This window comes from Macrobrachium nipponense, chromosome 48 (assembly GCF_015104395.2).
Source record: "Macrobrachium nipponense isolate FS-2020 chromosome 48, ASM1510439v2, whole genome shotgun sequence".
Lineage (NCBI taxonomy): Eukaryota > Metazoa > Arthropoda > Malacostraca > Decapoda > Palaemonidae > Macrobrachium > Macrobrachium nipponense.
The window spans coordinates 18444770-18457161 of NC_087223.1; the positions used below are offsets into that span (position 1 = coordinate 18444770).

General features: G+C 41.8%; 1 protein-coding gene across 1 annotated transcript; it reads left to right on the top strand.

Annotated features, from left to right (window-relative positions):
- The first annotated feature begins 547 nt into the window (after window positions 1-547).
- On the top strand, window positions 548-12333 carry LOC135205069 (uncharacterized). The gene is made up of 2 exons (XM_064235345.1): window positions 548-825; window positions 8589-12333. Exon 2 carries the CDS (start codon window positions 8622-8624, stop codon window positions 9531-9533), a length of 912 nt encoding a protein of 303 aa, XP_064091415.1. The 5' UTR covers window positions 548-825; window positions 8589-8621; the 3' UTR covers window positions 9534-12333.
- Window positions 12334-12392: the final 59 nt, after the last annotated feature.

Here is a 12392-nt window from a genome sequence, read left to right on the forward strand (position 1 = left end):
AGATCTGTTTCAAGATAAAAACTACAGATCTGTTTGAGCTAATGAAACTCACTCTTGTGGGGACCCTTGGGTTTCAGCCCATAGCTGTTTTTTAACAGATATCTGATGGAGTTTTAATCATTTTAATTACTTCTGATTGTAGCTCAGTCATATAAAGGTATATTGATTGCATTTTATTTAGAAAGATTCTCGTTATTTTTATGTTTTTGCAGCTATAGTTGTTTTATTAATAGTACTAGTTGAATCTGGGTAGGGCCCTCTCTCTCTCTCTCTCTCTCTAGCTCCGTCTATCGGGCTGTAATGGCTAAGGCCTGGAACTATCTCTCTCTCTCTCTCTCTCTCTCTCTCTCTCTCTCTCTCCAGCGCAAATATAGCAGCAATGGACCTCTCTCTCTCTCTCTACCAACCACTCTCCTCTCTTCCGGCCGTAATAGATATCGCCGCCTGAAGAGAGAGAGAGAGAGAGAGAGAGGGAAAGCAACAGGCTGTCTCTCTCTCTCTCTTTCTCTCTCTCAGCAGCATGGAGTTGGCCCTCAGTCAGGCCCAGAGCGAGGGGAAACGAGGGTGAATAGCGAATCGCTTGTCCCAGATAGAGGAAAATTCTCGAGGTGACGAACCAATACCCTTTTTCTCTCTCTCTATCTCGGTTCTCGCGCTGGAAATACTGTTTTCCCCCAAATGAAGTGACTGGTGTCAAGACTGGCTTCCAGGCCGGGTATGGAAGTCGCTGCTGGAGGGTCGACTGGCTTGGGAAAGTCTGGAAATGTTCGCTCTGCCTTTCCAGTCCAGAAGGTTCTATGTCACTGCTGAAGAAGGTAGTAAGAGGTATGTTTTTGCTTTAGTTTGTTTGTTTGTTTGTTTGTTTGTTTGTTTGTTTGACAGAGAGAGAGAGAGAGAGAGAGAGAGAGAGAGAGAGAGAATAACCACGTGGTGTTGATGATGATATTATTTCTGTAAAATACTATTTTTTTTTGGTTTTTCTCGTCTCCATTTTCAACTCAAACAAATACACAAACACACACACACGCACATACACATGGTGATCTTCGTATTTTATCAATCAAAACTTTCCCCAGTTACTGAAATCTGGACTTTCACAACTAGACAACTTCTTTTGACATATATTTCAGAGCAAGAGCCCGTGCTGGCTCTCAGACTTCCTTGGGACCAACTGCCGACCGCACCAGACCTAATTCCTTTGCATGTGCTTTAGACCAAGATTTAACCTGAACTTAAAAAATTTCAGTCATTTTAAGAAGCCAACTCAAGAATTCAACTCAAGGAAGTTATTCCTAAAGCTCAATTCAACTCCAATCTAAACTCAAAGGGTCATATCCAATTCAAGTTACTTAAAAAAAGAATTATCTCTTGAAGATAATCTAGCCTCTGGCTAGTTTTGAAGATTCTCTCATGTGATCTTAGTGAGGGATAAATCCATTGTGCCTCTGTTGACCTAAGCAATGATTTATGTACCTGGTAGTGAATCAAGTGGTGTGTCGCAGCTTGAAAGGGAGAAAGGTATGGGGCTCACAACCTCATCCTAGAAACAGCTCTGGAAACTGGAAACGACTAACACTTCCTGGACTCACAAGAAATGGATTTGTTTGTAGTGATAAGGCAGGGATGTTATCACTAACAAGTATACCAAACTGTAGATGGGTACTAGAACCAGCTGGTGGTCTATAGGAAGGGTGTATGGCTTGCAACCTCATCCCTAAAGACTTGCTGGGAAACCAGAAGGTCAGAGTACTCATCCATCAGCATCCAAAAGTCTAAAAATTAATGTGTCTAAAGTTCTCTGTACCAAAAACGACAACATCTTTGAGATAAAGGCTAGCTGGTAGTTCTCTCTATCCCCAGCTAGTGCTCAAAACGAAGGGTGTGCGGCTTGCAACCTCACCCATAAAGACTTATTGTGAAACCAGAAGGCAGTTTACCCACCCACCAGCATCCAAAAGGTGACAAAAAAAAAGGCTAAAAGGTAAACATATCTAAATCTCTTTCTATTCCGAAAACGACACAGTCTGGAAGGGATTCTGAGACGTCCTAAGCTGCTCTGGAAAATCTCTCTAAACGGATTCCAGAGCCAAATCACATCAGTGAAAAAGAAGAAGAGATCTCTCGACGTCTCTTCGAGAACGATTGATCCTAACGGGATCGCAGCAGGATTCAGTTACTCGTTTCCTTCGGGTGACAAGTTCCTATACCTTTCCCTGGATGTTGACGAGATTTGGCTCAGGTGAAACTTATTCATAAGGAACAAGCCCACAAAAGGGGCAACTGACTCGGAATCCAAGTAGCTTCCAAGGAATATTATGGTTTTCATTAGAAAGCAACACAGGATAAAAAAGAAATGCAGAAAGAGATGAGTTATTGGAAAAGCAGGTCCTCCATCTCCTTGTATGCGTTCGGGCGTGGCTCAGATTAAGGGCTGACCTCAGACTAAATGACCTCCAGAGTAATGAGTACGAATGACGACGGTGGTCCTAGTCATCCTGGCGACGGGTATATAGTGACAGAGAGATCACAAACATCAATCAATTAGCTGTCTTGATCCCTCACGTCCCCGACGAGAGGTCGTTGGCTATAAATGGCTATAAACAAGTCGTAAGGGATAAAAAAAAAAGTCTCCCATCTCCCAGCACCACAGGGCCCCACCCATCTACCTTCCAGCTCACCGCCCCAACACTACCTATCCCCTTCCTCTTCTTCTTCTTCTTCTTCCCTTCACCATGCTGGACCGGTTGCCATGACAACCAAAGAGGAGGGGAGGAGGAGGAGGAGGAGGCCACGTATAGCTTGGCCTTTCCACAACACCGATGTGCTTCACCGTCATCGCTCTATCTTTTACTTTTTTTTCCTCTCTTTCCCTTCTTCCTCCTCTCTTCATTTTTACGAAATGGGATGGGGAAAAAGGGTTCGTCTTGTTCATGAACCGTGAGTAAGGGGCGAGTTTGGGGTTGTTTAGGGTTCAGAAAGGGGTTTGTTTATAGGCTCGAGTTACGGAGAGGTGCAAGTTGGGGTTGACAGATTTTATCTGAAGTCTACGAACGATACAGAGAGAGAGAGAGAGAGAGAGAGAGAGAGAGAGAGGAGTTTTTTTCACGGAGACATGGAACTTTGTCTCAATTACGAACGCACTCTTCTGTACTCGTTAGTGATCGAATTTGGTTTCCTACGTGTCACTGATTCTCGAGGTAACGTTGACCTTATTATAATTAATTACTTTCGCTATCCTGTATCTTACATATAACCTTCTTTCTTTCACGAAGTAAGAAGATACACAATCCTACGAACCTCTGCTCTAGGAAACTCATAAACATTTACAATAGTCTAACAATTCTCATTACCAACACAGGGTTTGGTCAGTCCTTGGAAGGGTGTCCATCAATAGTATACCTGGGACCTGGGACTGCGTTCAGTAAACTTGCTACAGGACCTTATCGGCCAGACCTCACCCGAGATCGAACCCAGGCCCTCTTGTCGATGAGTCAAGAAGATATTTATATTTTGAGAGAGAGAGAGAGAGGGTAACTATCCTAAATTAACAGTGAGGTCACTGACTAAATCCATCATTAAGATGCATGGCTGGACGTTGCATGCAATATTCCAGGCCCTTGCTTTGCATTATGAGAGAGAGAGAGAGAGAGAGAGAGAGAGAGAGAGAGAGAGAGAGAGTCAAAACAGATGATGTTTTTGACTTCTGCTTCTGACTTCGTTCCAGAGATGAAAAGGAATTTCTTTTTATTATTATTATTTTAGGGACAGGAGAGAGAGAGAGAGAGGAGGAGAGAGAGAGAGAGAGAGAGAGAGAGAGAGAGAGAGCGAGAGAGAGAGAGAGAGAGAGGTGCTTAGCTTATTTTAAGGACGACAGGGGAGACTTAATATGGCTTAGAATATCTATTAAAGATGTTTCTCATCGAAGGATTCTGAAGTTTAAGGTTGGGAAGGAAATTCGTCCATTGAGCGTTGCAGGATGAGGTTATAGAGTCCGTTCTGGGATCCTGGGTTTCTCTAATTTGCTTTTGCGGGAGTCCTCTCTCTCTCTCTCTCTCTCTCTCTCTCTCTCTCTCTCTCTCTCTCTCTCTCTCTCTTCGTTTCTTTTAAATATCAACAAAGCATATTTTTTCTAGCTATCTTTCTCTTTTTACCTTCTCTTTCTCTCTCTCTCTCTCTCTCAAGGTGGCTTTCCCTCTGTCCCTTAAATAGTAATAATAAAAAAGAAGAAAAATTCCTTCCCATCTCTGGAACGAAGTCAGAAGCAGGAGTCAAAAACATCATCTGTTTTTGACGCATTCTCTCTCTCTCTCTCTCTCTCTCTCTCAGTTGTCTATATGTATATGGCATATTATTTTGTGTATGAAGGTATCAACAGCTTTGCAAGTCATAGTTAATACAGACTGCAAACTGATCCTTTAACACATTTTCTCACTTTTTGCGTCTAATATAAATTACGTAAACATCATTGCTGTTATAATTGCTATATTTAATACAGCCACTTCACTATTATTATTACCGGTAATAATAGTAACAGTAATAATAAAGGTTACAAATATAAGTCAAAATTTACGCTGGCCATTGATTTATAATGATAAAAAAAATCACACTGGAACAATAGTACCAATAATTCAGTTATCCCTGATGAATAAATAAATCTCTTAAAATACAATGTTAAAAATTCATTAATAAAATAAACTTGGAGTTAAAATGAACTACTCAAAATAGTAGAGTGAAAAATGTGTTCATTAGGAAACTTGATTTCATTAACATTGATAAATGACCTCACCTACAAATAGAAAAAAAATTAAAAATCCAACTATAAAGGAATTAGATTTAAACATCGACAAAAAACTGTTTTTTTAAACAAAAAGGAAGATTGAGAGAGAGAGAGAGAGAGAGAGAGAGAGAGAGAGAGAGAGAGAGAGAGAGAGAGAGAGAGGTAAAAAACAGATGATGTTTTTGACTCCTGCTTTTGACTTCGTTCCAGAGATGGAAAGGAATTTTTTTTTCTTATTATTATTTAAGGGACAGAGGGAAACCTTGAGAGAGAGAGAGAGAGAGAGAGAGAGAGAGAGAGAGAGAGAGAGAGACTTTCAACAAGACAGTGAGAGAGAGGGGGGGAGAAAGAGAGGGTGAAGAGAAAAAGATAGCTAGAAAAAAATATGCTTTGTTGATATTTAAAAGAAACGAGAGAGAGAGAGAGAGAGAGAGAGAGAGAGAGAGAGAGAGAGAGAGAGAGAGAGAGAGAGAGCATTCGATCCCTTCCAACCAGTGCTGGAACGGGGAACCTCCCCTCCTTACATTGACCTTTGACCTATGACGTCACGAGCAAGCGGAACACAGAAATGCATTCTAATACATTCTAACGGAAACCGGTTTTTTTTATGTAATGGTATTTAGGGGCACGCAATATGGCAATTTGGGTATCTTTTTTTTTTACAGTGATTCCTTTGTATAGAGAGAGAGAAAGTACTCAAAACTCGATGCTCGTAACTTACACTCAAAGCCAACTTTACATATACCTAACCTAACCTAAACCTGGCCTGGATTCGAACCTCTTTCTCCATTGTTAGCGTATGATAATTTAGCCTAAATACCATGAGCCCCTTTGGTCTCATGGTATTTGGTAGTTAGGCGGCTGTGGAGAGCTGCAGCCAGGGTGGTGTATACGGTGTATGGTTTCAAAAAATAATTGTAATAATAATTAAATCAGATAATTAGTAAGAGTAATGCTAAGAACAGTGACAGATCATCAAAATATTATACTGAAATAATTCACAGATAATCCAATGGCCAATCAGAGATCCCTATCAAAAATGAAGAAAAATATAAATAACTGACATTCCGACTTAAAAGAAAAGGTCATGTGACCTTGAATACTAAGATAAAGTCGACCTCTAGGGTCAAATGCTTAACTGAAATCCAAACCTGTGCCTGGAAAAATTTAGCTAAAAGCGATTTTAAGCTTTGCATGATTATCTATTGTCTGCAGAACTTTGCAATGTTGCAATTTTGGTTATAAACCTTTTAGCCAAGATTAAAAGCCTCCTGACAGCCAGCCAGTCGCTCGTTAAATAGAAAAAATGTCACAGTTTCCATCGGATCAATAGCTATAGTTTAGCGGAATTAATCCGCCATCGCAATAGCTAGGATTAGCCTAGTGATCAGCTATTTATGTGCTTGCCTTTTTCTGGAATGGAACAGAATCTAAAATGTAGTCCAAAGGCCTAGCGTTGGGACCTATGTGGTCATTCAGCGCTTAAAGGGAAGCTGTGTGAAAAGGTTTATTGAAAGGTGTAACAGGAGGACAACCTCCAAGATGGAAGAAAGAGAATATGAACAGACGTACGGTAAAACAAATGAAAGCGATTGCAGCTAAATGCCTAAGGCAGGGAAGCTGCAAAGAACCTTAATTAATGCCCACAGTGATCCATGCTAGTGCACGGACGACACTACCTTCCTACGGGACTCCAGTTTTCTGGTTCATGTAGAGGTCGTTGGGGTGGATTACTACGGTAGAATATTCCTGAAGAAGTTATTGACCTTTGCGATTCAGTTGGTTTCTCTGGTTTCATTTTGAACCATTGCCTTCATATAAATTTTCCATGAATGTTCACTAGAAGTTTGCCATCTTTAGAGAGACATCCAATATTTATTCTCCTCAAATTCCATCAAAATCCATTTGATAGTTATGTAATCCTGCAGAGAAACTGACATTAACTGAGCCAATTAGGCGAACGCCTTCCAGCCAATAGGAACCCAGCCTAAGGACCAGCCAATAGAAAGCAAGCTCAAAGACTAGCCAATAGAAAACCACCAAGAGGACTAGCCAATGAGAAGCCAGCTCAAAGACCACCCAATAAGAAACCACCAAGAACATTAGCCACTGGGAAGCCAGCTCAAAGACCAACCAATAGGAAGCCGTTTCGAACACCAGCCAATAGGAAACCCGCTCCAAACCCTTGATTAATTCTCCCCTTTCAAGATTAAAGCAGTGGGAATTCATGAAGGAAATTGGGTCGGTTCAGCTCCTTTGATCTCGACGGAAAACACATCAAGGCCGTGACAACGTCAAGGCAAGAGTTCGGTAAATATTAAACTTCCATCATGTCGTCGAGTCTCTTTCAGCTGTTTCATCATCGCAGAGTTATTTTTCTAGATTCTAATGAAGAAGTTGAACTGCTGTGTTGGGGTCTAAGAACGGGCTGCAGTGCGTCGTTCTTGGCATACTGTAGGCAGACCAAAAGAATACTGGGCTGCAATGTATGAGAAACACGAAGAGAAAGCTTCCCACTATAGGATACACACGCACACACACCACACACACACACACACAGAGAGAGAGAGAGAGAGAGAGAGAGAGAGAGAGAGAGAGAGAGAGCTTCCACTTTTACAGCATATACAGAAATATGCAGAGTACCTCATTCTGATGTGCCAAACAAACATATAAATAATTCTTTTATTGTAACATTACAATTAAACGGACAAATAAATAGATATACAGATTGATAGGTAGATAGATAGATAAACAGACAGGCAGATAGATACAGGTAATAAAAGCACTTCTCCCAATACATCAAGACACAAAAAGCCAACGACTTTCAATTAATTTCGTCACTCACAGCTTCAACAAACGACTAAGAACCACCAAGAAAAGATTATCAATAAAGACACGAATCTTCCCTTCCACAACTTCCAAATCTTTGCTTTTCTTTCAGAAACTTTTAGAGAGATTTTCTGTTCTTCTAAGAAGGCTCTTGTTCGCATCCATTGAAAGCACGTCAAAATTACTTGGAAACTTCTGTTTACCTCAAGGTAGCTCCTCTTGGGGAGGTCTCGTATTCATGACCAGATCAATATCTTCGGCAGAATCCATTGAAGTCTTTGTTTCTGTACTGCAAGAGAGGGTCGAGACAGGAAGTCCAGAGTCTCGTGACATTACGTACCCTTCCGAAGATCAGACCGAGGTATCAGGCCAGTCCTAGCTCAGATGTCAGCAGAGCTAAATGGGGAGTTTGTTATCTATAGACTATCGTTTTTACACGCAAGAAAATGTGTACACATTGTGCTTTATTTGACCGAGATATGGGACAGAATTGTAAGGAAAAAATGAATGAATGAATAATGAATATGATCTATCCTTGTTCATACACATTTCTAAGAGTTTTTAGCTTTTACATTACTGAAAACTTATCTTATCCGTTGAGGCAGCTGACAAAACCTATGATATTCTTCGCCACAAATTACAAAACACTTCATCTGCTGCATTTTTCTTCCCCATTTATACAAAAGCAACTTTATGTTTTACATTTCAGCATAAGCATCAGTATGTAACTGAAGAAAAACAGTTTTTCTCTTCAAAGTACCTTGCTGGTTGTGGCATCTATATTTCAAGCAAGCCAGAGTTCTGTTTGGTTGAGTTAGGATTGTAAGACCAAAGTTAGATTAGGTTAGGTTTCTTTCAGTTAGCCAGTTTTGCCTGTTTCCAGTATGTTATAAATTTCAATTTATCTTATTGTTTCTTGTCATAAGATTCACTACTGACTACTGCTCAAACAAGCCATATTGTTTCTACTTTCTTTTTCCAGGGAGAAGAGACACCTTGCACGAATCTAGCCACGATGACGACGATGCTGACAATCTGCCTTTTGGTGCTGGTGGTGGGACAGATGGTAACCGAATCTACAGCATCTCCTCATCCAGACCTCAACTGCTCTCTCGAGGTCGACAGCCCTAGTGAGAACAGCAAGGGCGGTTCAGGCCCAGAGGTTGGCCCTCAGACCAAGAACTGCAGCCCTGACAGAGGGGACCAGACCAGAGTGCCTGCTGCTCTTCTTCCGTCCTCCGGTGACATCAACGCAAGCGACGACAGAAACGGCCAGTCCAGCTTGAGTCCCGGTGCCCAACACGTAAGACATACCTCATTAGAATCCGTAGACAGACACCAGAGCGAACTGGACCTCTGGCGATGCTTGATGAGAAGAGCGAGGGCCAGCAGACTCGAGGAGGACGAGAAGACGAAGAAGAAGCCCGCCAAAACCGTCAGATACTGCACTTCTGACGTGAGAGGGGCCAATGGAACGGCCTCCAGAGAGGGGGAGACCTCACCTGCCGAGGAGGGGGCGTCCCAAGGGGATTGCCTGCCCCTCCTGTTCTTCCTGTTCCCCACGCTGTGCAATGAAACACGCCTCTGCGTCAACCTGACGGAGGCATCCTTAGACACCATCCCGCAGCGCTTCTGGCTCTGGAACAGGAAGAAGAAGGCGGAGGACGAGGGGTCGGAGGCTGTCGTCTACATCGTGGTGGTGCTGGCCTTCTACTCCTTCGGGATAGTGTTCATGATGGCCAACTTCATCCGCCAGGAGCAGAGAGAACTGGAGGAGACGAAGCTGTACAAGCAGTACGTCAAGGTGGCTAGGGATCGCTGGCTGACCTCGAGGGGTAATATGGCCAACAAACTGGCGCTGCAGGCTCTCAACACATTCAACGCTGTCCCGCAGACCACAGACGACAACAAAATCACTTTTGTATGAGGTAGTGTTAGTTTCGTAGTATAGAAAGCACAAGACAGTATGCATATCTTTTTGTTTGTCTCTGCTAGACTAAGATTTATTGGTGGATCTTGGTGGTGAGTTTTTGTCTCTTGAAGGAGCGTCTGAAAAGTGTGAATTCTTCTCTCCATGATAACCTTTGTATCAGCTCATCTTTCAAGCTGTCAAGAGCTGTGAGCTTAGAAACATTGTCTGTGCTAATTCTCTCTCTCTCTCTCTCTCTCTCTCTCTCTCTCTCTCTCTCTCTCTCTCTCTCTCAAGGGAAAGTCTACGAACAGGAAAGGCAACTCTTGTAAGTCAAACTTGAGTGTCTTCAGGGTTATAAATAGTTTGATGTTTGTGTACAAAATGGCCTCAATATTTTGTTAATTGTATATGTGTATATATATATTATATACCAAGTTAATGAAAGTATTATAAGGTTGCCATTATATAATCAACGACGACTTCTTTCATCAGATGGAGATCCCCTTTATATAATCCTCCATCCTGCAGGAATCACAGGTCTCAATGTGACCTGTTGCCACTTCCACAAGACTCCCTATGCCTCGTGGCAAGTGTTAAGGATTGTTTACAATGGGAGTCACCCATCAGAGCATCAACCAGAGTCAGTGGTATGAAAATCTCTGTTGATTGAAGATATTAGGCCTAAGAAGGTCCCTGGATCTCAGTTGCACTGCTTTCTGTTCAGCCATTCACGCCTAGCTCAGTCTGTTTGGCACTGCCTCGTTTTAAGCTGTTTCACAACGTTTCATTGAGCCTGTATACAGGTTCACAAAGCCTGTATACAGCTTTTAAAAGCAGCCACGGACAATGGCTGTTGATCAGCGTGGCCGCTGTGAGTTTTTAAACTTGCACAAAAGGGGATCAGAGGCTTGTATCGGCTCCGAAAATAACTCGCAGGGCGGTCGTAAAGAAACACAAATGATAGGTTTCATCTCTCTTCCGATACAAACGACAGAAGAAGAAGAAGACGAAGAAGAAGAATGCCAAAACAAAACAACTGCGCTAATGAACACTCTGTTGTTGTTGTTGTCTCTCTCTCTCTCTCTCTCTCTCTCTCGACCCGAGCTTTGATCTACGTTCCCGTAATTGTTTCCACAGCACGATCTTTTCCATCGTCCTCGTCATTTGTAGCATTGAACCTATTAAAAAGAGAGACTCACTCACACACACACACACACACACACACACACACACACACACACATGCGCTGCAATGCCTTTTAAAGTAACAGGTTGAAGAGATGCGGAGCAATGACGCGTGTATTATTATTGTTCTCGTTTCTAGGAAAAGTGAGAATCACTACAACAGTGAACAATACTTCTTGAGTCGAAGAAGGACCCTGTTCTGTGTTCTGTCGACGAGTTGGAGAACAATGAAGCAGCTCTATCCTTAGTCAGCAGAGGCGAAGTAATGATTTAATATCATATATTAGCCAGGAGCCGTGGCGTGACTCGGGAGAAACATCACCGAAAAGGAAAATTACGAAAACTCCATCGCGAACTCCTTTTTTTTTTATATAAAATGAGAAGCATGACGAAAACGTGACCCTGAGAAACAGGACAGAAAAATGTTAGATTCGTCGTTCAACTGAGTGTCATGATCAAAAGTAATTAGGAATTTCGCATTAAATATTACAGGTTACGTTAAGTTATATGACAGTTAAATAATCTTCCATTACATTACAAAACATGACAAAAAAAGGTAACCTTAAAATGTCTGATTAAGCATTATTATTATTATTATTTTTTTTTTTTTTGCTCTACCACAGTCCTCCAATTCGACTGGGTGGTATTTATTATTATTATTATTATCATTATCGCATGACCTTTTATACCAATCCTACACAGAATATATTAACAAAATGTGATACAGAAATGAAAACGGTATGTTACAGCTGAATATACATAGATCTATACACAGGTGACGTAACATGTTTCAAAGTCCCTATGCCTAAGACCTTGGGAGGGCGCGGTGCTAAGGTCAAGACGTGTATGAAACGTCGACTTCTATGTACTGATGTGTACCTAGAAATAAGTACACTTATGGACATTCTAAAAGGGGCTTTGCATCATCTGAATCCCTTAGTTAATAGATAAATTTATGAATATTTATATAAAACAAGCACTGTTAGCATCCTCTTTCAGATGTGGCCGGGTACAGAGTGACTAGGTTCGTGGTAGCCAGGTTTGACTGGACACTACCCTGAGAATGGTATATTATGAGCATATACGAGAAGACTATAAAAGGCCTGTGTTGTATCTGGTGCAACTTTAGCTATGCTTGCACACTGCAAGCAGCTCAGCTCTGGCACAGTGCAGCTACTGCTACTGAACTTTCCCCCACAAGCAGGAAACAAGCAGGGGGCATACGGAAATTTCAAGGCGCGTTCGTTTTGTCACAAAGTTCGGCACCGATGTTCTTCGTACGTGACTTAGGATTCTTCAGAACTCACACGTAACGTAAATTCGCAATGCCCTGAATCAAACACGCAACGCCTCTCTGACAAACCGCGAAGAAAGCGCATTCCTTCCAGAACACAAATGCAACGTCGTGCATTCACGTCTTTCCTCTCTGGCAAATAGAACGTGCCTTAGCGATGATGATCTCAAATCCTGTGTTTCCATACGTGGAAGTCAAAAAACCCTTTTGATCAGACGACCAATCAAACCATTGCTTCTGAAGATACTCATGGTGATATGTAATCCGTCAACACCATTTTTTCTCACCGCTTTTGAATATGAGAATATTTTTGTGAAAATATACACTGATATATGTAGATTGGTTTTTCATTATCCTTGAGTGAAGGCTGGTAGGGAGGGCTAGGGGCTTGGGCGT

Excerpts from the sequence above, each read along its gene's own strand:
- LOC135205069 (XM_064235345.1), top strand. The coding sequence starts at position 8,622 with ATGACGACGATGCTGACAATCTGCCTTTTGGTGCTGGTGGTGGGACAG.